Source organism: Streptopelia decaocto (assembly GCF_964273445.1).
Source record: "Streptopelia decaocto genome assembly, chromosome: 20".
NCBI classification, from domain to species: domain Eukaryota; kingdom Metazoa; phylum Chordata; class Aves; order Columbiformes; family Columbidae; genus Streptopelia; species Streptopelia decaocto.
The window spans coordinates 6,253,689-6,278,139 of NC_138675.1; the positions used below are offsets into that span (position 1 = coordinate 6,253,689).

Genomic DNA, 24,451 nt, shown 5'->3' on the forward strand with positions numbered 1-24,451 from the left:
AAATGTGGCTTTGGGGGGTTTTTAACCTTTTATTTTCTAGGTTTCAGAACATTTGGGAGGGAGGGAGGAATGGAAAGACATTTGCTAAACAAACATTGTAAAGACTACTTGATTTTATTTAAAAAAATACGGGAATTTACAATGTTGCTGTGTTGCCAAATAGTTTGCTGGATACAAGTTTGGTTGCTCATGTGCAAGTGTTTGAATAATGTTCTGTTCATGATGAAGGGGACATTTTTTTATATAAAGTACTTGTTTTATAAATAAAAGAAAATGAAGGATGTAATTAAATGTGTGGTTTGGAAAAAAATCCTAATATATTACAAATGGATCTGGTAATGATATATAGTTGTCTTATTTGAAATAGTAAATGAAAATTCTAGCTAATTTAATGATTGTAAAACAGTAAATATGTTCTTGTAGTTTTGTATAATTAATTAGTTGGGATCTTTGCTGACTGGTTTTAATTGTGCAGAAGATGGTATACTAATCCATAACAGCTAAGATCATTTATATTCTTGCACATCTATTAAAAGACTTTAATGAAAAAGTTAATAAGACTGTTATTATTTATCAAACTGAGCTATGCCCAATGTGCACTTTTTAATGAGAACCCATTGCAAATTAAATCTATAGGATTCTTCCTGGATTTTAAGACTATTCTGTGGTTATTCTGTATCCTTGGATCGCACCTGAACTGCAGGGCAAGGTTTGCTGAGATACATGAACAGCAAACTTTTGGATTAGACGAAATAATGGTTATTTTGTTCAGCCTTTCTTCTACATGTAAAGATTCAGAACTACGGTGCGTCAGACAAAACAGGCTCTTCAGTGATTTACAACAGTACATTTTCTCAGAAGTATCCAGATTCCAGGAGCGCTGAGTGATTTCCACGGGGGTCTCTGGTACATCCTACAGCACCATTTTCAGCACTACAGCCATTTCACACGCGCTTCAGCAGATTTAAGGCTGCAGACAGGCAGGTGCCACTTCAGTTTCTATTGAGCTCCTGGTTTGTGATCCTGAAGGAAGTCTGAGACAAGGATATGCTTCCTTGACACCTTTTCCTTTGAGAGAGGTTCATCCTTGGCCTTGTTCCTTCGCTCTTCATTCTGCATTCACCACATCACATCATCTGCACTTTCAGACAAGCACCGGGCAAGGTGGCCATCGATGTCCAGCTGGGACAGCCTGCAAATAGAGAAACCGAGTCAAATCCATATTGCCGCTGTTCTTCACTCGTGTCCTGAGCAATCGCTCAAGTGTTCTAGTAGCTGGATGGGTCAGTCATTCCTCTGCTCAGAAGCAAGTTTGCTTTTAAGGAGCAAGAATGCTTCACTGGAGTGCTTTCTGGAATATGATACAAATCTCACAGAAAAGCTTTTCATACTCATGTATTTAAAAATACTAATTCTGCATATTCTGGTAAGGTTCACCAGAGAGCTCAGACTTAGCTTTCTTCAGAAGTTCATGATTATTAGATTACATTACTTCAAAACTGAATTAGAAATAATTCTGACATTTTAAAAGTACTTTACAGTAGAAGTTTTGTTTGTTTTCATTATTTTGTATATAGATAATACATCACAACCATTCTGGGTTTTGTATACTGTGAAGTTATTAAAAAAAGGAAACTTACGTTCCACTGAAGCGCATCAGACACATGGGACAACTGTCAAGAGTTGAAGATCCCTCACTCTGCTCGGTCTCCTTGCAGCCGTCGGTCCCCGGTCCGTTCACAAGCGGCCGTTTCTGTTCTGCAGAACAGGCGGCCTCACCCAGCGACACCTTCCCTGGATTTGTTCGTGTCGGAAGCTCTTCCCCACCCCTTCCCTGTCTGTTTTCCCTGCTGGCCTGTGCAGTCCCTCTGCACTGCTGCTGAGAACTAAAAGCCTCTGCAGAGCTTTGCGACCAGGCCAAGTCACAGGTAAAACTTCCTTTTGTGTCTCCCCCAGCCACATTTTTGGCTTGATCTGCAATAGTTACACAGCACATTTTCTCAGCTGTAGCAGGTGAACTGTTCAGTTTATCTGCTTGGCCCCATCCTTCGTGCGAGCGGTGGGTCTGGCTCCGCGTTAGCTGGGGGGAGCCAAGATCCTGCGGTTCGGGATGTTTCTCTCTGCAAAAAGGTGGCAATGATACCCATTGAAAGTCTCTCATTCTGACCGTAAAGACTTCTCGTTTTTGTAGACGTTCTTCCTCAGAACTCTGTAAAACACACACACATATAACGCAGTTCAATCAATACATAAAACCCAGGCTGAATGTAGACTGAGAAGGTTAAACTACATTGCAAAAAAGAACATTTTATTTACAACTGTCTCCAGTGCTTGTACAGCAATTGAGAACTTCCTGGAGTTTATGCAATATATGTCTTACTAAATTGATACAACAGGATGCTCTTTTAATGTGTTCCATAGAGACTAAGGATGAAAACAATCACCTGCTGCTGTACAGGATAAAAACAGCTTTAGAAGGAGTGCTTTTCTGTGTTATAAGTCACATTGCTATCAGGAGCTGAAAACCAATATATTTAAAAGCTATTTCAGGTTGTTTCTCCTGCTTGTGACACGACTCAGATTGTCACGAAGCGCAGACACCAAGGATCCAGCACGCTACCTTTCCAAGGAACTCTGGAAAACCGGGCACTGTTTGCCCATTTGTGCATTGTAGATCTTTCAGTAACAAAATCCAGGGTTTTTCACATTCGTTTGTGTCGTCTTTTTCGAACCAGGAGCATCTGTCAGCCAGTGCCCTGTAAAGAGAAAGACTGTCAAAGCATTGGAGGGTGTGAGGGGGGGGGAAGAAGATACTCAGCATTGCTACTAATTTATCTCTTAACTTGAATTACCCCTCCTCTAACACTGATGTTTCAAAAATTGTAGCTATCCTTATACCTGCTGAGCACAGAAATCCTTGAGGATGGCGGTTCTGCTGGTTCACGTGTATGCTTGGCCATTGAAACTACTTATCTTTCTGTACAACTTCACCTAATGCATCAGGCAGGTAAAGTAAGCATTCAAATGTTTTAATACTAGTAATGCTGTATAAAGACAATGTCACAAGAAGGACGGATTGTGAGTGTCAGAGTGCCGTTCCCAGCATTCCAACGTCTTCCTGATGCGTCTCCTCAGGTCGCTGTCCGGATTGATGCAGCACCGAGCAGGAACTGGAGCCAAGCGCAGCGAGGGGCTGTGGAGCCCTGTTTTTGGCAGGGGCGCAGCTGGGGATGAAAACAGGTGAACCAAGAACCCGCCCCCCCCTGCGCCTCCGCTCGGCCTCTCCCTCCTCCCGCTCTCAAGGGCCTCTCCTGTGAGCCTTGTTCTGAGGAAAGCAAACTTCGTTTTCCCGGGTTAACATTTCTCAGGGGCTCCGTCCTCGCTGGCGCTGCTGTGCGCCAAACATCCTGCAGAAAGCTCTGTACTTTGCACTTGGCTTCTCAATCTTTCAAACGCACCACAGGTGCTGTTGTATGCAGTTGCCTTTCACACCGTCCCAAGGAGCTGCAGGAAACGCTCCAAGGGGCAGGTGCGTTTGAAGGCCCAGACGCACCCCCCCGGCCCCACCCCGCGGGCTCGGGCGGCTGCGCGGCCGCTGCTCCGGCCCCTCCGAGGCGCCATCTCCCCCGGCCCGGACTCACCGGCGCCGCGGGGGGGGCTCCCGGCCAGGGCTGGGCTCCCGGCCGCAGGCTGCCGGCGCCTTCCTGGGCTTGAGGCGCAGCTTGGCGGCTCCTTCCTCACACATGGCGGAGGCGCGGGGCCCGGCCCCTCCGACCGCCCGCGCCGGGCGGGGCCGCCTCAGCGCTCCCCCTCGCCGGGAACGGCGCTGGCGCGGGCGGAGCGGGCACCGGAGGTTCCTCCTCCTCCTTCCGGCGGTTCCGCTGCCCGGGCGGGGCCTCCGGGCGGGGCCTCCGGGCGGGGCCTCCGGGCGGGGCCTCCGGGCGGGGCCTCCGGGCGGGGCCTCCGGGCGGGGCCTCCGCCGGCTCCCGCTCCGCCCTCCGAGCCTCCCTGACTGACCGGCGCGGGGAGCCCAGCCTGAGGGGAAACCCGCCCTTTCCTTGAGGAGAAACCCGCCCTTTCCTTGAGGGAAACCCGCTCTTTCCCTGAGGAGAAACCAGCCCTTTTTTTGAGGAGAAACCCGCCTTTTCCTTGAGGAGAAACCCGCCCTTTCCGTGAGGGAAACCCGCCTTTCTCCGGTGCCCTGCTGAGCTCGATGTGGCCTGTATCCACTCAGCTTGTCTGCCTAGAAACCCATCCTTTTATTATTAATTATAATATCATAGAATGTCCCGAGTTGCAAGGCATCCACCAGGGTCATCGAGCCCAGCGCCTGCCCCTGCAGAGACAACCGTGAGACACCACGTGTCCTTGAACAAGTAACAGTTGACTTGGGTTTCTACGTGTCTTGGACAGATCTGAACCAGGACAATGGCGTTCGGAGTTCAGAGTTCATAAATTCACATTTGAAAGACATTGGTAGGATTAACAACAGGGGTGAGAGGCCGAGCCAGCCCCCCGCTGAGGGGCAGCCGAGCTCTGGGCGCCCGGTCCAGCTCGCAGCGTCCTGCGCTCGCTCAGGCGTATGTGGTGACGTAATGGCTTATACTCTATGTAATAACTAATTTTATAACGTTGAAAGAGCATCAATGGGTTTCCTTTTTGTGTAAGAGTGAGGATAAAAATCTTAGAGGTGTAAAGTGTTTGGTTACTGATGGGAACTGTGTAAGTTTCCACAATAGATATCCCAGCTGAAAAATAACACCAATAAAAAACAAAGTGCTGGCATTTCTTCTGTGTGATGGGCAGACTAAAATGCTAACGAAAGAAATAACAATGGAAAAGCCAATCGTTGTCACGCAGGCTGACGTTGTCCTGTATTAACAGTGGTTACGGCTCCTTTTCCTCGCCGGCGGCAAAGGATTCTCCCAAAATCCCGGGCGGAACACGGGGAGCTGAGCGGGGCAAGGGCCGAATTTGAATGTGAAGGCTTTAGGCCTGCTGTGGAGAGAAGGCCGGCGACGGCGCAGACACAACGAGCAGCGAGAGGAAGCGTATGGTGCGTGTGGGCTGAAGGAGGGATCGGCCGGGTAAGTGGTTGGAAAACGAGATGACAGAGGAGGGGCAGAAATTTGATTTCACAACTGCTGATTCTAATTGAAGAAGACAAACCAAAAAGTATCTCATTTCTGGCTTTTTTTTTATTTGCCAGCGTTAATGACTGCTATGATATAGAAGGCACAGCACTGATTATCGCCACTTGGCGGCAGCAAACAATATAAAAATCTTGCTTTAAAAAAAATTTGGTGGCCAGTGAAAGCCATCATGAGATTGAGCTAATGTCTGCAGGCCTCTACATATTTGTAGGTATCTCTGCGTTAACAACTGTGTATGCCACAGGGTTTCTTCTTTTGTTCGTGTGCTGTTTGTGTTAGAGTTTTGTATGTCTCACGACCCCTTGGACACTCCCTTGCCAACCCTCTGCTCCTACATCGTGCATTGTACCAGTGGTCTGTTTGGTTAGATGGGACTTCTCCCGAAACAGCGACCAGACGTGCAGGCTGGTGTTGGTGCTGGAGGTGTTGCTGTGTGGTGCTCTTAGTACTGTGAGTCACGCATTAGAGCATTTGCAAAAGCTTTGTTATGGGCGAGCATAAAAATGGTTATTGTGCAATAAGGGCCACGAATGAAAGAATATCATAAAAAGAATAGTGAGAATTATTACTGCAGGTGCTGATTGTAAAAAGCAAAAAGGAAAAACCTTGCTTCTGTAGCAACTGTAGCTTGTAGGTGGTTTTGTATTTTGTGGATTTAACTAAAAACTTGATGCTGTAAGGTTATTTATTTCATTGTTATCTGTTTAACGCGTACCCATTACAATCCGTGAGCGCAGGTGTGTCAGTGGATGTTTTCATACTTTCTCTGTTTCTGTAACTAGATTTGAAAGTAGCGTTCTAGAAATCTTTGACAGTTATGTACATTCAGTATTCTTCATCTGCATCTTTCCAGAACTAATAACACACTTACAGCATGAAGGTGAAGTACAGAATAGGACCTGTTCCTGGTTCTGCCACATTGCACAAGATCATCTGTCCTGTTTCCTCCACTGATACGGAAATGCTATTACTTCTTGCTTGACTTTGGGTCTTGCATATTTTAATAATTAGAATGTTTTTTGATCTTAGAAGAAAGTTCTCATAGAAATGCAGAGAGCAGCCTTTATCATCAGCAGCCTTGACTGGATTTGAGCCAGTGGTCAAGGCACTGGAGCTTTTGGAAGCCCGAGTGCTGCTACAGATTATCTTCAGGGATTTCCTTGTAAATGGAGTGCCAGCACGTGTAGTTATCTGTTCCCTGTAGAGTCCCATCAAGCTGCACATACTTAATCTTTACTTACATGGTCCCTGACTCTCGCTGTAAAGTGGGCCTCAGTTTTAACTTTTGCTCTCAGGAAGAAGGGGCTATTATAACAAATTCTAATCCTTTTGCAGTTCCACAGTCACTAAAGCCCATAAACTGCCTGCCAAACAAACCAAGTGATCTTTTCCTGAGCCGAGGGAAAGAGGAGAGTGCAAAACGCAGGTGCCAGCATTTGCTGGAGAAGAACTGGTACATTATCAACTAATCCGCCTTCTGCTATTTCTGATTTCCTACCCAACAGCTGCAACATTGAATGAGAGCTTCTGCATTTTGGAAGAATTAGAAAGCCTGGTAATGCAGGGTCTCTATTACAGATACAACAGCTCACAGACAGGGAGGAGATTTTTGCTGCCGGTGTAGAATTTGGAGTGCTAGGCATTTTATAGCCTGGAAAAATTGTAATTTTCAGCTGTTGTAATGGAGTAATCAATGAAGAAGAGGTGGCATAGTTTCTGCTAGGTTTCTCTCGGAGCCTGATGCAATTGCGTGCGTGAGCTATTATTTTTTGTAATGTGCAATGCAGTTTTTATTAGCGCTGCTCACTGTCTGTACTGAAATGGGAAAACCTGACTATTTTCATCAGTGTGATGTATTACAATGCAAGTCACAAAGTTCCAAAAGCTGTGTAAGGCCTCCTTCAGAGCAGCCAGGAGAATGAAGATGACGAGCAGTTTCAAGCTGAAAGGCGCAGGCTCTTTGCTGTTTCCAGGGAAAGGCCGTTGAGTGGAGACAGTTTTGTAGGCTCTCCCTAATTTTTGTTGTAGATGACATTGTTTTTCAATGAAAAGTCTCTGCCTTTGAAACCTTTTTCCTCCGGTAGCTTACCAGAACACCAGTCCGTTGATGTGCGGAGTCCGGCGCACAGCTCAGCTTTTCAGTTCAGCCTCCTCTGTCCAGGGGTAAGGGCAGCTCAGTACACGTGGGGCTGCGTGGAGAAAATGGAGCCTTGTGACATTTATGTGCCAAGATGCAAAGACCTAAAAAGAGGACTAGGGAGACTGGCGTGGCATTTGTGGGTACCAGGTTGCCAAGGAGGCATATTGTATTGAAACAGTTTCCTGGGAAACATTTAAAAATACACTGAATGGAAAAGCACATGTGATGTGCCCACAAGCGTTCTGTGTGAATGAAATGCCATGGCTGACGATGGCATCAAGAGGCTGTTACTATTGCATGTAAAGATGCTGCAAGTGATTTTTTTTTCCTTTCCCATACCCTATTTGTAGGAGGTGTGCCAAGGAATATTGTTTTGCTCTTGGGTAATGAAACACCTACAGTACAAAGATAATGATAGTGTTGGAAAACTGTGAATCAGATGAAGTCTTGTGTGTGTCAGTCCAGTCCTAGTATCGCTCATCATTCTTCTGGCCAAGTACATGTTTGGTTAAATCAAGTCCTGATGTTCCGAGGCCCTGGGGTGAGTGTAAGAGGGGCGGGAGAATCTGCCTTTCATCTTCGTCTCACAGTTTTGCAATGTGGCTGAAAACTGTTGGAGAGAATGTTTCAGATCTCAAACAGAGATTAGGCTTGATGGCATGAAGCCGTGGGTTCTGTGGCCCGGTCTAGAATTCTGCTGAGGGAGTTGTATAATCTCCCCATATTTTAAAGGATTGCAGCTCAGGATTTAAGATCAAATATGGCTTGAGGTTTTCATATTTCTTGCTTGCTTACTCTCTTGGTGGTTTTTTGTTGCCTTTTTTTGTGTGTGTGTGTCTCAGTCTTACAGCCTCTAGCAGTCTGAGTTCCTCCTGTTGGCTGGGTATCATTCCTTCACTTGACATCAACATGTTAAAGGGCTCCACCGCCACCACCAACAAAAAATCCATAAATAATAGCTGTAGTAATTATAGAAAATCACGTCTTGTTTACGGGCATGAAACCACGAAGCAGTGGGGCAAAATTACCAGTACTCGTTCATGTGGTATGATGGTATCCCTGACTAGAATGGTGAATAAAATCAACTTAAAACAGAATGCAATTCAACAGATGAGTATTTGTTTATTGCTTCAACAGATGTGGATGGTAGGTTTAGTTAGTTTTGCAATTTTTTTAAGGGACTACCTAGTGTTTTAGAAAGTCTTTGCCTAATAGCTCGTGTCTTCCAGAGCACTGATAAACTCAAGTGCAAATATTCCGTCTCCTTTGCCCCAAAGGTTTTAGTACCGCACCGTTCACGACAAACATTCACCTAGTTTACCATATGCATTCTTTCATCTTACTCGTAATGTATTTCATGTGTGTTAGTTGTAAATATTGTGCTCATAAATCAGCCCGGACCATGCAGCCCAAGGATGGAGGCAGCTGACAGTGGGTCTGTCTGCTTCGCATTGTGGGATGTGCTAGTTCTCTGTTTTTTCCATTGCTTGGCTCTTAGTGGCATGTTGCCAGTCTCCTGTCTCACATTAACAGGAATATTGTATATTACTGAATTTAAAGTGTTTTTCCTTCAGGACTAGAAGAACGTCCTGGTCCGTGCATCTGGCAGCGTGACATTATTCCTGTGGAGCACGGAGAAGCGCCGCTGGGATTTCTGCTGCCGTCCTCCGGGCCTGAGAGTTTCACCGTCTGCACTGAGGTAGGTCTGAGACCAGGTTGTTTATTCTGTTTATTCTGTTTATTGCTTTGTACACAGGACATCCCAATACTATCACCCTAAAAAAAAACCCCAAACCTTCCGCGGAACAGTGAGTGACCCAGAGCACGTGATGCATTTCAGGAGAGCCGGAAAGGAGAATGGTGTCATCACCTGAAAGGAAATGAAAATCAGAAAGAAACGAGGAGGGGAAATTTTGCTGCTTATTTTTAGACTCCGTGGGTGAGTATTATTTTCAGCTTTGTCTCTATTAATTTCTGCAGAACACAGTGTTAAGACGTGATTAGGCTCTCTACGAATACAGTGTCATAATTTCTAGCTAAGTAATCACTCACTAGCGATCCTTGAAGACTCTGTATACCCGTTTGTACCAGGACAAGGTAGCACAGACTGAACAGACATGTCTGAGACAGCTATAAGCTAGCTGCTCGAGAACTAAACCTTACACGTGTATTTACACTTAATGAGTTCAGAAAAATATGTCCATGACACTGGGTCAGTTTACAGAGAGAGAGAACCTGGGTTTGAAACATTCTGGTAACAATTTTCACCAGATCCATATTGGATGTGTTACAGAAGTCTCTCTGCTGTTACAAGAAACAAGAGAATTAATGGGTAATAGTCTGGTCTTGAGTGCTAGAGAGGTCCCATTCAGAGCCTTGGATTGCTGTATGGGACGGGGAATGCAAAGCTAAAATTCCCCTGTTGCACAGTGGATACATTGAGAGGCAGGAAAGAAGACAGGATCTTATCAAATGATCTTGCTTTATAAAGAGATAAGAAGCAGCTTTACCACTTCCCTCACCTTTGAGGGGACAATAGATACTTAGGCCTACCAAAATGCTCTTTGACTGTCTTAGGATGTGTCTGTAGTCTAAGGAGCAATCAAAGCTAATACTGGGTTAAAGCCAGATACTTCTAGTTAGTCTGCAATGTTGTCTTTTCATCTGATGTGGAGGCAGAAAGGTGCAATGGAGTCTGATCTTTGCTTTGGGAACCTGAAGCTGGCCTTTCCACCAGCTGGGGTGAGTCATTTCATCTCCACATCGCTCCCGTACTTTGCAAACTTATCAGCAGAAGCTCTGCTTGTGGGCAGTGTTGTACCTTACACAATAAAGACCAGCGCTTGTTTGGCGTGATTAGATATCACTGACATTAAATTTAATAATTTACAGAAATTTACAATCACAATGTCTTAAATATGGGTCAAGTGCTACAGATGCTAAAGCAATTTTGCTAGCTTTTGTTACATTCTGACTTTAAAGCAACAGTGCTTCTGGAGAATTTACACGTGCAGAATGGACTATATCTCCTTCAAAATGATGAAAAAAAGAACAAGTTTAAGGACTTGATCTAGGGGCTTTTTCCCAGTGTACGCCTGCTATTCTTTTAGCATGTTTTTCCATGTGGATGGTAAAAGTAGATGGGACAGTTTCACAACCGCTTCCATTAGATTTCTTTTTCTGCCTCCTGTGTACTTGTGGAATTGCTGCTAGTGGAAAAGTAATAACAAAATCACTCCAGGGAACAGAGTGCCCAGCAGATTTTGTTGCCATTTGCACATGTATGTGGGTAACCCTTCTCTGCCCCAGCTGTTTGGTAAGGACCAGTGTGCTTTGCTAACAGACTGCTCTGCTAATGAAATGAGAAACTGTAATTGCTGTTTCAAATCCAGTGTGTGCTTGTAGCAACTTAATGGTTGTTTTCTATAGGGTTATTTTTAAGTGACCCATAAATAAGCAGTTCCATGGTCTCAGATGTGTTCCAGCCTAAATGACAAATGCAATTGGTCCTAATTGGTTTCCTTGGTAGTTCTCGGAGAGAACCTTGACCAGTTAGTCTTAATATTGCTCATTCCTTTGACTTTTGCTGGTGGTTCTTGGAAGTTTCTCAAGGCATTGTTGATCAAAACTGTTGAAATAGTGTAAAAGTGAAGTCCCACCCTCTCGCTGACAGAACCGGACCTTTTGTGCAGCCAAAGGACTCCAGTCTCCAGGGCTGTCACGTCTGATATTCTTCATTGGTAATAAAGGCACAGAAAAAGAGAAGGAGAGTGCAGCAGTGGACCCTTCCTGTGGAAGCACAGGCTTGAGCTGCCAGTGTGTCCCATGGAGCACAAATACATATATATATGTATATATTTCACTGTATTGGCAGATATACAGAGAGCATGGAAGGATTCAGAAATGATGGGATATTTCTATGGCCAGCAAGAACACCCAGATTTGTTATAGTGATGATCTTTAAAACAAAATATAGCAACGTCAGAGAGGAAACAAGGGAAGCATTTTAACTCTTGGTGGTGAAGGAGGGCTGTGTTTTTTGGATTGGTGCCTCCCGAAGTGTCTTACACTGTTCTGTGAAGCAGCCATTCGTGGCCAGTGTCCGCAAAAGGAGAGTGGGTGCTTTATGTGATACATTCCAGCAATTCCTGGGCTGAAAATATCACCAACAATGTTTGATGTCAGCTCACAAAGGCTTTGTCCCAAAGTTACTGAGGAACAGAGAAGTAGGATTTTGAAAGAGGGGAAAAAAGGAAAATAAGGCCTGGTTTAAGATATTTAAAAATGTTTGTTCCTGTGGGGTTTTCAACAGCATTATTTTATCAGCATAAATTGATTTTAATCCAGTAGGGCCTGTTCTCCTCCTCGCCTTTTTTTGTTGTTGTTGCTTTAAACTCACTGTACAAATTACTCAGTTTTCCTGTGCGAAGATTCAAACAGAGAGAAAATAACCCAATCCCTGGATTTCTAAATTCAAGTAGCTTTTAAATCAGAAATAGTTTTGAAAGAAGAACAATGATCTTGCTGGTAGTGGGTGGCATAAAGAGGCTGTTTTTTCCATTCAAGGCTTTTTCTTTTAAATGTATTTGATTTAGATTGATCTAACTTGGTGTGGGAATTGAAAGTCTGACTGTGAAACTTCCTGTTCTGAGTTGTGGCTTAAGTGAGTTGCTGGATGAATGTGTTTTACCATTCTTATGTCCTCTTGCTTGCATAACGATCCTTGATTCTGATGCGTTTCCATCCCATGCGTGGGCTTGATGCAAGAGCGCACTCACGACTGGTTAAAAGCACAGGAAACCTGCGCTTCTATCCAGACCTCCTATGCTTTTTGAGATAATTACTTCATTTCTTTCTCTCGCCTCAGTTTGTCAGTGCAGTGTAACTTCCGTAAGTGCTTTGAAGCCCCGCTGGAGGACTTTGCCAGATGAAGCAGGTAACCCGCGACTACTTACTGTAGAGCATCAGCTCCGCAGCCTCCTCTGCTGAGGTGCAGAGCTCTTTGTGCTCAGCCGCTGACACACAAATATTAAGCATAACTGTGTGACTTATCTTTTGTTGACTGATTTACGCTCAGTGTAGCAATCCCTTGGAGCGAGTTGACCACCAGCCCCGTGCCAGTGTTATGTTTCTAGGACTGTACACTCCCTGCAAATGGGCTGTATTGAGCCAGTCAATAGTTTTGCTCCTTAGCTCCCCTTCCATTACTCAGTGAAATATTTGCAGAACCCATGTTTCATGATTGGCCCTGTTACTGATTTATCTCCTGTACTGTTTATCCCGCTGGGATCATGTTATTTTTCCAGAGATGACCTCCCTTGCTCACAAACCAGAGCTACTTTGGTCTTATTTCCCTCCCCACCCCTCCTCCTGGCATGCTAATAGTGATCCAAACTGGCTGTTAACTTCTACTCTGCAGTTGTCACCCAACCTTGCCAAGTTAAATATTGCAAATGAAAATTAGAATATGCTTGGCACTGTCTCCGGTTGGAGGTGCAGCCCGCACTTTAGGAGGTGATGGTCATTACCAAATGTCAGCTTTGGAGAGATTCAACAGGCGGGAATGCTCTGGTTTAGATTATCTGCCTGTGTATTTGTTTAGACAGATTCAGGGGCACTTCAAATGCCTTTGGAAGCCAGTGCTCCAGTGCACCGGGAAGGGTGGGAAACACGGAGGTATAAGGAAGTGTTTATAGTGGACACGAAGTGCTTTCAAATAAGAATGTACATATTCGTATTTGTCTAAGCCATGTAGCAATGAAATCCATTTAAAAAAATCTGCATGGCTGTTGACTCAGGTGACTGAGACCAGGGCAAACAAACTCAACTCATCGCGCACCTCTGGAAACAAATCCACCAGACCTCTAGTTACTCAGTTATCCATAGATGTCTGTGGGAACAAAGTGTCAGGAATAGTAGCTGAAACTTTTTAGAAGCGATTTTTTTTCTTGCTTGCTTTTCTTAGAACTAAAATAAAATGAGAACAGGATCTGTGGCCTGGCACATCTCCAGGGGAATTTCAGGGACTTTATTAATCAATTATATAAGGAAAAGCATTGGGCAATGGACAAAAATGGCAAAGCATCTATGTGAACTTGTTGTTGTTTTTTTTTTCTAGCCAGCCCTTCTAAGGACCTCATTGTTTTTGCTGCTGAGTGAAAAGGGTCAGAGGCAATTTAAATGGGTAACTCCTTTTGAGGTTGGGTTTGAGAAGGAATAAACGCATGACACAAGAACTTGCTTTAAGATAGGCAACACAGTAGGTCAGGGCAAAGTTGTCCTCTTATTTCTAGTGCTGAGCACGGTCCAGTAGCCTGTTTCTTCTTGTAATAAACAGCTCTTTAGCTGGCCCCAGGTAAAGCTCTAATAAAGGAAGGATCTCCGTTCTGCATGCTTTCTTTAACCTGGATGTGCTCCCCGTGAAGGTTCTCTAGGCCAGCACAAAATAATCTGCGTTGGTCCAAACAGACTGTTAACTTTCCATGTGTAAGAAGACTAAACTTGGCACTTCTGTATCATACTAAGCTTTTCTTTTTAAGCTTAAACACAGGAAAGACTTCAAACCTCATTTCTCAGCTTATCGTGCAAACAATGTTCTGAATCTTGCAGGATCATAACTTTTTGTATAAAGCTTTCCAACTGTTTTCTGTTGATAAAAGACTTAGCTGGGCACCAAGAGATAAGACTGTAGGACTGAGGAATTGCTGACTTAGTCTTGTAATCTTCCTGCACTGTATTCCCATAGGGAAGTTATGGATAGGTGTAACTCTGTACAAGTTCACGTTCTAATGCTTGAATCGCATTCAATGGCTCAGACATTGGATCTGGTGAAAATCTGGGGCACCTGACACATTACAGGATTCAGTTTTATATACAGGCTTTTGATTCCTGGCAGATTGACAGAGTAGAGTTCAAACTGATTAACTTAGTGCTGTTACTCTGAATCGGAGGATGTCGTGTGCTGACAGCAAACCTGACTCGAAACTTCAGTGATGCCTTTTGGAAGGACTCTGAATTTTCAGGATCAAACATGAGGTAAAGCATCCAGAACTTTCTTTGGTATTGCCAGCTGAGAATGGCAATGGAGCTTGTGACAGCCTAGACCTTGTATTCCTTGCTATCCATACTCCTGCTGAGATAAAGGCTTGTCTTGATGTTCCAGATAACTCTAATTATATAGACAAACAGATAAGACAAATTAATCAAAAATGGAAAATTAGTTGGACAAGGGGAAAAAATACATATGGATGCTTAGAAGCACCTAAAGTCCCATTTGGTGCAATGACTGCTAAGTCAGCTAGCGGGTTTTTATGAATGAGAAATCTCATAAGGACGGGAAACGAGTTAAAATTTGCCCTGGAGCAACTGTAACTTCTACACCTCTTTTTTTTTGGTTCATAAACACCTCTGTCTCCTGCAAAAATACTTGTGAGGATACTTTTTAATATGGTTTGCTAAGTTTTGTTGCTTGACTTCATTGTTCCTGCAAATCAGCAAATTAATACCATTTGCCGTTCGGTTTTTTTTCGAAGGGGAGGAATGTTCCTGCCAGATTGCTGCTCCTGCCCTGACCTCGGGGCTCCCGCACCACAGGAGCTCTGTCTTGCAGAAACGTACAGTGTTAGCAAAGTGTGATATGCACGTGGAAAGATCTCGTAGGGCCGGACTGTGGTGTGTACTTTGCTAGTGCTAATTCATTAAGCAACTTCAGACATACATCGAATAGCAGTTTTATCTCGTGTTTCATTGTTAAATGCAGTGGAGTTGTTGGATAAACATTACAGTCCCTTTGTCTGAATTCCACATGACGGTCAGTCTGTTCATTTCACTATAGCTGTCCTGTAGCTGATTTACACCGAACGTGGCAGATAAGACTCTCATAGGGCGATTATAGTGAAATCATAGCAGTTTGGTGCGATGTAGGACAAAACTGGGTGTTTGAAGCCAGACTTTTCCCTGGGGCAGGGCAGGAGAGGTGGTGTTCTCCCCAGCTCAGGCAGGTGGGGGGCGTGTTTGCCCATTCATGCAGAAATTTGTGACTTCTTAATATTCCCGACTGTAAAGAGGCCAATGCTGCTGCAAAGTACATAAAGAAAATAGGGAGCCTAGAGCAGAAAAAGTCTAAAAATCAGTGAAGGCTATGGAGCCAGTGAGAAAATGGGAGGTGACATAAGAGCAGGAAGGAAAGGGGAAGGTTATGTCATTAGAGACTGGAATTCAATGTTTTGATGAAGCTCCATGGATACAGGAAGGAGCAGGGCGGGTAAAAATAGCTAAATGAAAATGGTACGAGTTCCAAGAACCCAGCTCTCTGAAAAGAAAGAAATGTATGTTCTTGCTTAAAAACAGGCAGCAAAGGTTGTGTGTTTTTGTGAAGCATTCGAAAGAATGAAGGAGAAAAGAAAGGGGCAACATTTGCTGACTGCAATTTCTTTTTTTTTCCCTCCAACTGAAACTTGGAATTTTGTGTTATCATACACGTTTCATCCAAACCCTCAGTGCCTTGTTTCCCCAGAGAGAGAACACTTCACCGGAGTTGTCCCATCAGAACACCTTGGAGGCTGTTGAAACGAGAAGGGTTTTTGGGCTGAGCACATGCTGATGCTCACAGACACACGGTTCTCCCACTCCCTGACTGATACAAACCACCCCTGATCCTTGTGTGAGAAGATGGCCATAATGTATAGAACAGTTTACTTTTCAGGACTTAAATTTGCCCAAAGCCAGCAAGCAATTAGATTGAAGTCTCTATTTTTCTTTGGTACTGAATTGTATGTGCTCACATTCCCCCCACAGAGATTCACTTCTCATCTATAAAGAGAAAGCTCTTACTACAGGAAAAAGAAAGAAAGAAAGAAAATCAACCAGTTTACTTACTTAGGTTTTGTTGTTGGTAATTTCTGAACAGATGGTAACGTACCACAATGGAAGTTTTATAAAAATTTCCATCTTTTAACTGAGTGCAGGCCTGAAATGTTTCCCTGGTGAAAATGCGGAGCGTGAGTCATTAAACATGCTCCGTGCTATCTGCATGGGATTTTCACTTGGTGGATTCAGAAAAGTCAGAAAGCAGTTCCATTACAGTAACTGCCTTTTTTTTCCCCCTCCACCTGGGCAAATGGCCAATTCCATCATCTTGGGCTCAGCAGCAAGAACAAGGACGGTCCAGTGTGAGGAGGGGCTGGAACGCGCAGACGAGGGAGAGGCGTTGCTGCGCCGCCGAGAGCAGGAGGCGACTTCTGACGCTTAAACCATTGTCAGAAGAACTGGCTTGAGTTATGATTTCTCCAGTCCAGTCCGAATCCACTAATTGAAAAGTTATGTTCTAGTTTTACAAGTGAGAGGTTCTATTGCCTGCAGAGTGCTCAGCATCTACTGTATCTTGGCCCTAAATTATCATTATGGCGATAGAGAGCCCAAACTTAATCTTTGTTTGGACTCCATTTGAAATTTGGCACTGGTTGCTGTGGGACCAGTAAGGCCCAGAGATGCTGAGTGTGATTTTCTGCAGGTTGACTGATGTGACCTTGGAGAACTAGAGGAGTCCAAGCTCTCCAGTCTATAGGACTGTTCATCTTAGTGAAGTTATAGAACTTTGCTGGGGGTGGAATATAAAGGGATTTTTACATTGAGCCTTCAAGGCATTTGTAAAATCCTCTGGTTCCCCCCAGGGCCCCGAGTGGAGTGTTTGATGCCCAGTCCTTGAAGAAATCAAATTGGGGTGTGAGATTTCCAGTGTGGCATTTCCTTTCTATCATCTCAAGGTGGTATCTACACCCATTTTGGAGAGGAAATGTGAAAAGGTTGTGAGCTGTATTGCCCCTTAGTTACTGACAGTAACTGGGTGTGTTAGAAGTGCAGAAGGATGGATGGATGGATGGATGGATGGATGGATGGATGGATGGATGGATCTTCTTCCAAGGTCTCTGGCATTCAGGGAAAGATTAGTCAATTATTCTCAGTCTGCGCGATACTTAATGACATCTACAAGAGAGGTGAATGGCATCTTATTGGATGGCAAGAATAATATAGAACACAATTTCCCCTGAAGAAATAGCTCACATACCTTATATAATGAATGAGCTCATTTTGCCTGTGTTTGCCAGAAACAATAAAAGTTAGAAAATGTCCCAGTAATTAAAATAAAGTGTTACCCAGATTTATGGTGAGAAATGTGAAATGTCAGGCGATTGAGTGCAGCTCCACACTCACAAATAAGCTTCACATTGGTTAGAACAGGTTGCATTCATTACTAGAGCAGTGTGGGTCCAGCGCTGGCCCCAGAAGGCAGGGAATGGGGAGGGAACGGTGCCAGCTGGCGTGGGAGCCCATGGACCGGCGGCCACGCTGCCCCACGCGCTGTACGGACACCAGCATTGCTTCGGGATGGGCTGGGGATTCCACGAGGGACAGCGGGAAGAAGGGAGAGAGCAGCACGGGCCGGCTGCCCACGCCAGAGAGAAACCCAGCAGAGGTTTTGGAAAGGGTGCAGATGAAAACGGGGAGTCTGAGCAAGGCCGGCCTGTCCTGCAATCCTTCCTCTCACAGCTGCCGTTACTTTCTCAAATACAAATGCTATGCCTAGGAATAGTATAGAAGTGTATGAATAGGAGTTCACCATTTGTTTAAAATGATCTTAAACCCTTGCTATTCTGGAGACCATTTTTGTGTCCGCGGGTCTACTCTTTATACATAGTGTGCATATAGACTTAGGGCGTATTGGAAGGGTAGGACTGTTGGGAACAGAAGTGATTCTCACGGCAGTTCTGTAGCATAAGCTGGTTTGAGCGGCACCTGCGAGTCCTGCCCAACCGTCCCAACGGCCTTTTGCTCCGTGCGGCTCAGCGGCGCGGCTGCGGACACCGAGAACCTGCTGCCTTCACAGCTCAGCCTGCGCTCTGCCTTTCCGTGCTGGATTCTCTTCTCACATACATTTACCTACGAGTATCGGTGGAGTTTTGTTAGGAAAAAAACAGTCAGTAAGTTAAAGCCATTGATTTTAACTTGGTAAAAGATTTGGATTCTGATAAAGATCTGCAGGGTGGCCCTAACCCAGTTGTGTGTCTGTTCCCCGGTTCCACAGCTGTAAAATGACAGTATGGATTTATGTCTTTTTCATGACATGCTAGTAAGAAAAATCTCATTATGCTAATGAGGTGTGCATATGCTTTAATCACAGGTTCATTCAGAAAGCTCATAAATAAAATAAATATGAGATCAACCCATAAGAATTTGTGAGAGAGGAGTAGAAATTCCAGATTTTTAGGACAGCACATTCTGAATTAGCGAAGTGATGATGCAAGCACTTATCTTCACGGAGTGCCTGGTGCTCTGCGTGTTATTTATAGGAGACACAGGCCTTTAAAATAAATGGCAGGTTCATATGTCAGACAGCAGATAGAGGATCGCCTTACAACAAGGGGCAGATATCATGAATTTCAAGCAGCTCATGGGGCTCATTCCTCACCATGATTTTGGATCTTAATCCGTTGTAAGGTATGTACCAAAGACCAAGAGAAAAGAGACAAGAATCTTACTGATAACCCAACTAGCAGATAATAAGGTCTTGCAGAGTATTTCCAGCAAAGGTGCACTTAAGCGTATCAATGTTATTTGCAAAATATAGATACCGTGATAAATTATCCTAAAGATGGAAGAGATGACAAAGAAGATATGTGAATTCCCTGGAGTCTGAGAGAGGCTGTTGGGGAAGGGAATGTTTGGCCTTAGAGCTGCAGGTGGGTTTCGGGTGGGATGGAAACGAGGCGGTTTGCGCGGCAGCGCGTGCAGGTCGCGGCACGCCGGGTGTGCGCCCAGCGCTGCTGCCGTGGACTCGCTGCGGCAGATCCCAGCAGATCCCACAGCCCCTGCAGCGCGGAGCCTGCGTGGGAGCGAACCCACTTGGGTCGGTGAAGCTCAGAGCTGAGTTTTGCTCATCAGGAACTCCTGTAGTGCAAGGTTGGCACGATTGTTTCCTTTGATACTGATTGCTTTGGGATACACTAGATGGCTGTAAGCCCTGAACGAGGGGAGGTACTTCCCTTAAGTCTTAAGTTTAACTTTGTCTTAAACATGTTGATTTTTCTTCCCTAGGATGGTGATAGCGACTGTTCGGTAACAGCCTGTGTAAGAACCACGCCGGGGAAAAGCTGAGGGTGGACAGCAACACTTCAGTTGCTCATTTCACAGGACGAGGCTTTGGCTTGGTATTCGTATCCCTTCCTCTGTCGGATGCTATGCCTGCTGTTGCTGGATATGCTGAGAAATGAAAGATTCTGTGTTAATATAAATGGCAAAAAGTCTGCGCAGCCCTGATTCATCTAACAGGACCATCCTGTAAGCTCCTTTGGGAATCCCAAGGGTTCCATCTTGTATTCGTCTCTGTGGCTCTGACTTTTTCCAGTGAATTAACTTTTTTATTGGAAGTAGCGAGCTTTTAATTTTGATTTCTTGTGATGAGGTGTTTGGCAGCGTCCGCTGGGGCATGTAGGTGCAGAGTGGGTGGGTGGGAGGGGCAGCCCTGAGCAACATACCAGACAACCTGGGACTGAAACAATCCAAAAGGTGGAGAGCTCTTCATGAGCTTTTAACGGCCCCTCCGCCTCCTGCAGTTCCCAGGATGCCCGATGATTTCCTGCTCTTTCAATGTGAATTTTAGATGTGAGAGCAAGTGGTGTGTTATGCAGGTCATATGTTCATTACATATATCAATGATGGATGTGTGTCCGATGACCCGAGGCGGTTCTGCAGTTTGCTCCAGTCAGTTGTGCTCGAAGAGCCTGCTGAACGGCGCTGGCAGGAAAGCTGCTCCCTGGCACGTCGGGAGCAAAGAGCATCTGTTGCTGTAACCTGAGCTTAACAGCCAAATCTTATCCTAGATGATTATCCCTGAGGATCAGGAATAGAGAGGAACACGAGATGTGTATCGATGTGGATCGATCAAGAGGTTCTGTACTTTGGAAAGAAGCGTCTCAAAGCTGACCTGGAAAGTGATATAGGACTGGACAGGTGGTAAATACCGCACAAGTCCCAACCACCTCGCTGATCTCTTTGGCCTGCAAGGCATTGTGTAAATAGGATAGTTTTCCGTTAATTAAAAAAGAGGACATTTCTGTTGAGGTGAGTGCGTTGCTGACTTTCTCAGACAGGGAATTTTTGTGTTTGGTTCATCTTAAATATGACTGATTCATTTTTTTTTCTTGTGACTTTTTAGATGTTATACAATTCACTTATTTCAGTACATTTCTAAGAGAAAGACATGCAAAAATTGCCGTCTCTTTAAAAATGTTTCCATTTCTTTTTTAGCCAAAAGGCTAAGGAGATGGTACATTTGGGAGATCATTTGTTGTAAGCTAAATCCGTGCGTTGATGAAAAATTGAAATATTTGATTGAAAAAGCCGGGCTGGCTGGCAGATACGTCTTTTTTAACAGAGAGTTTGGAACCTTATTCTGCAGGTTCTGGATAGTTTGGCCGTTCCTCGGTTTCACGGTGATCAGCGAACATGCTGACACAAAGGTCTCCAAAGGACGGGAGGGAAGGAAATATCCCGGTCATGCAGAAATTGTTCTATCAAAATGTCACAATTAGAAATGAATGTGTATGATACAAACATGGAGAAATTAGATGTTCGTTGCTATAAAGAATTTACCGTCTAACGTGAGCTACGGTAGGAATTCTGATGTGTCACATTTGCAGCCTTGCTTTCATTTTTCATTTACTTCTTCACAACGGGCCCTTCCCAACCGTTTTGTCAAATCGCTGCAATATGCAGCACAGCTCTTGATAATCCCAGTTCTTCCTGACTAAGCAAGAATCTGAAACCAGATGGGGACTGGGGTGAATTCGCTTAGAATATACTTTTCATATGCCTATATAAAAATATGCATAAACATGATACCCTCCTCTTGGGGGTAAAAGGTGGGACATGATACTTGTGAGAGGCACCGAGTTCTGCAAATTAAGACAATGGGGAGGGAAACAAATGGCCTGTTAAATATAAAAAACGGCGTCTGCTTTTTGTTCTGGGCCTTTGGAATCTGTGGGTGGATTGGAACTGGCAGGCAGGGAGCAAACACCCACCCACCACAGGGCTGTGTGGTTCAGGAGTTTACAAGAGTATTTGTGTTCCAGGAGCTGTTGGCCTTGAAGCCAACGGAGAGGGGGAGGAGAAGAGGCAGAGAATGAGAAAAACACTGTGGTGTGAGGGCCCTTCCTCGGAGATATTTTTCCCCTCTGCTTTCTCCAGCTAGAGGCCTTTGGAGCTGGAGCAAGACAAACAGTTATGGGGGACGGATGAGTGTGATTTTAAGATGCGCAGCGCTCAGTCTGTCGTAGGGGAAGCCACTGCCACCTTAATCCCAAATGCCAGCTCCCATCGCCCCCTCGGCTCCTGCCCCGCTGCTGGTTAATGCTGCAGTCAGTGGGCTATAAAGGAAGGCAAGTTTTACTCTATTATTACTGTATTATTATAGGATTTGAGAATGTTTTTTTCTGTCCCATCGCCAATTTAGGTTCAGAATGTGCCACTCTGGTCACGCTCTGGATGCTGCAGATACAGAAACTGAGGCACGGAGAGACCAAACAACGTGCCCAAGGCAACGGGAAGTCTGTGGGGGATCTGGGAATAGACCCCAGATGTCCCGAGTTTTCCATCTTAACCACGAGACCATCCTTCCTGTCGTTCGGGTAGACCCCTCTGCTTCAGGAATTCCGGTTTATGAATTCCACCCTTAAACAATCTGTTGCACGATGCAGTGATTTATTTGCTTAAACGCCGTTTGGAAGGGAAATGGCACCTCTCTGACAATGAACTGCAGTTACTACTGTTCTTTCTTTGGGAGGGGTAGAGGGGAAGGATGAAAAACCCCCCAAAACCAAAACAGCTTCTAGAGCGAAGCAGCTTTTCCATTGCTATCGAAACTTCTCACAAGCATTAATTTTGTTCTTTAAAAGAATCAGGAACTCCATACAGTATGTTTCAGTGTATCTAGACATTTATATTTTAGTGAGTTTAAAAAGAATGACTGAAATGGGACTAAATCCAGCCAAGGAGTGATTCTGGTGCTGTTGGCCCTGAGTGCCTTTGATGGTTTGGTGGCTTCCCTGGGTGTCGGGTACTTGTCCCTTGTCACAGCCAGAACTTCTCTGAGAAATGAATGGTGGGAAGGGTTTTCTTTCTAAAAAAGCCGTTGCTTTGGAAATGAGGGAATAAGTGGAACGTCAGAGATGTCCTTCATTTTATCAAAGCGTGGCGTATTGAAAATAATTCTTAACTAAAACCTTGTAGTTGCTCCTGTTACTCAGTGAAGAATGTTCCCAGCTGTGCTTCCTCTGACCGTGGCAACCTCTGTAGCGTCAGGAATCAACAAGGACTGTGTGGCCCACAGTGTTGGATTGCGGCTTCAGACCTCGCTGTTGTCGTAATGTCTAAAAATTCCGCTTGTGCATCAGTGAATCTGCGTGCGGCGCACTGTAGAAACCAACTCAGAGGGCACTTCTTGCCAGCAGTGGCTTTCTGTAACAAAGCCATGTGGTGAAGGCTCTCTGAAGTGTCTTCTCTCGGCACATGAAGACAAAAAGTGATGACTCAGACCAATGTTCTTGTGTTTTCTGAGCTCCCCTGCAGTACTTTAAAGCGCTGTCTAAGCTGGGTGTGTGAGAGTGGGTTCCTCTCTGGAGAAAGGCTGATTTAGTTGCAAGACCAAAGCTCTTTTGCCATGCTGTGGCACCTCTTTCCTCTGTAAGGAATTTCAGAATATAAAAATACAAATAAAATCTGAGAGCTTGCTGCGTTCCCTGCTCCGTCACACTGATCCTGAGTACCTTGCAAACTTGTTCTTTTCTGCTTGCTCTTTTAATTAGCGTTTGGGTATGTGTGTATTTGTTCCTCCTCTTGTCCTGATCTACCTGCTTGTTCTGCTCTTTAGTGTAATGGGAAAAGCTCTTTCAGAGGAGGCCACCCGGATGCTCCATTGCTGGGTCACTCATCCTTCTATACCATGAGTGATGCTTAAAGCCACTGTTGCATTACATTTTTTTAACGATTGTACTGGTGTGAAACTGCTGTCCAGCATTTTTTTGGCACTCACAACCGACAGAATTGGGAGAGAACAGGCCTTTTAAGATTGTTTCTTATGTTTGTACTTAGAATTCTAGAAAAAAAAGGGAGAAGCCAGGTTTGGTTTTGAATTTTTTTTTGCTTTGCAATTCCATGTTCTGGAGACAATCAGAACGATAAACCCGCGACAAACCCGGCGGGGCCGATGGGCGGGGCCGATGGGCGGGGCCGATGGGCGGGGCCGATGGGCGGGGCCGATGGGCGGGGCCGATGGGCGGGGCCGATGGGCGGGGCCGATGGGCGGGGCCGATGGGCGGGGCCGATGGGCGGGGGCCGATGGGCGGGGCCGATGGGCGGGCGCCGTTTCCCTGCCGCCCGGTAGAGGGCGCTCGTCCCTGGCGCTGCGCCGGCAGCGCAGGCACCGACCCGCCCGCGTTTGCGGCGACTCTGGGGGTTTTTTGCTTGATTCCCGTTGCCGCTTCAGCTCGGCCCCGCGCGGCTCGGTCCCGCGCACACCTGCGCTGCCGCGGCGCCTCCCGCTCCCGCCAGGTGTTCAACGCGCGCAGGCGTCGCACGTGAGCTCGGCGAGCGACACGTGTGTCGGGAGCGGGGCGCGCATGCGCACGCGGCGCTGGCCGCATTGGCTGCGCCGCTCGCCACTTTGTGCACCCGAGGATGCGCTGTTTTCAGCCCTCAGCCGTCTTTGTACGCGTGCGGTTTCTGCTCGCGGGGGCGTGTGCTCAAAGTTGAACTTGGGCGTTGTAAGCTGGTTTTGCGACGGACAGGGTTTCGGGGTTTTTTTGCGGTGTGCGCGAGGCAGACGCGTTTTGGCGTTTCCCCGCTGTCCAGAAAGCAAGAGGAACAAGCCGGCGCCCGCCCGCCCCTCCTTGGCGGCGCGGCGGTCCGTGAACCCAGGAGTTCACCCTCCCTCCCGCTCTCCCTCCCCGCGCGCCCGCCCGCGCCGCGGCTCCGCGCAGCGCGGAGGGGGACGGGCGCTGTTCCTGGAAGAGCTCGGCCTGGGGAGTTGGTCACATTCTTGGCCGGGATTCAATGACTGAGGCAGACACCAACAAACAGAGGGGGGAGGAGGAGGAGGAGG

The 24,451-nt window shown here is 45.7% G+C and overlaps 1 protein-coding gene and 1 long non-coding RNA gene across 4 annotated transcripts; one reads left to right on the plus strand and one right to left on the minus strand.

The window, feature by feature from the left end:
- Nucleotides 1-16: 16 nt before the first annotated feature.
- Nucleotides 17-3,837, minus strand: FAAP20 (FA core complex associated protein 20). Of its 3 annotated transcripts, XM_082069569.1 has the most exons (5): nt 3,642-3,837; nt 2,899-3,224; nt 2,621-2,756; nt 1,641-2,209; nt 17-1,192 (listed from the first exon to the last, which is right to left on the minus strand). In XM_082069569.1, the coding sequence occupies exons 2-5, from the start codon at nt 2,958-2,960 to the stop codon at nt 1,120-1,122; spliced, it is 840 nt and encodes a 279-aa protein (XP_081925695.1). In that variant the 5' UTR covers nt 2,961-3,224; nt 3,642-3,837; the 3' UTR covers nt 17-1,119. The 3 variants fall into 3 exon arrangements, with proteins under 3 accessions (XP_081925695.1, XP_081925693.1, XP_081925694.1); XM_082069567.1 differs by lacking the exon at nt 2,899-3,224; XM_082069568.1 differs by lacking the exon at nt 3,642-3,837 and having other exon boundaries at nt 2,899-3,620.
- Nucleotides 3,838-18,567: 14,730 nt separating this feature from the next.
- On the plus strand, nt 18,568-20,386 carry LOC309448290. The gene is made up of 3 exons (XR_014185774.1): nt 18,568-18,789; nt 19,387-19,629; nt 20,172-20,386. It is a non-coding gene; the product is annotated as an uncharacterized lncRNA (long non-coding RNA).
- The last annotated feature ends 4,065 nt before the right edge of the window (nt 20,387-24,451 follow it).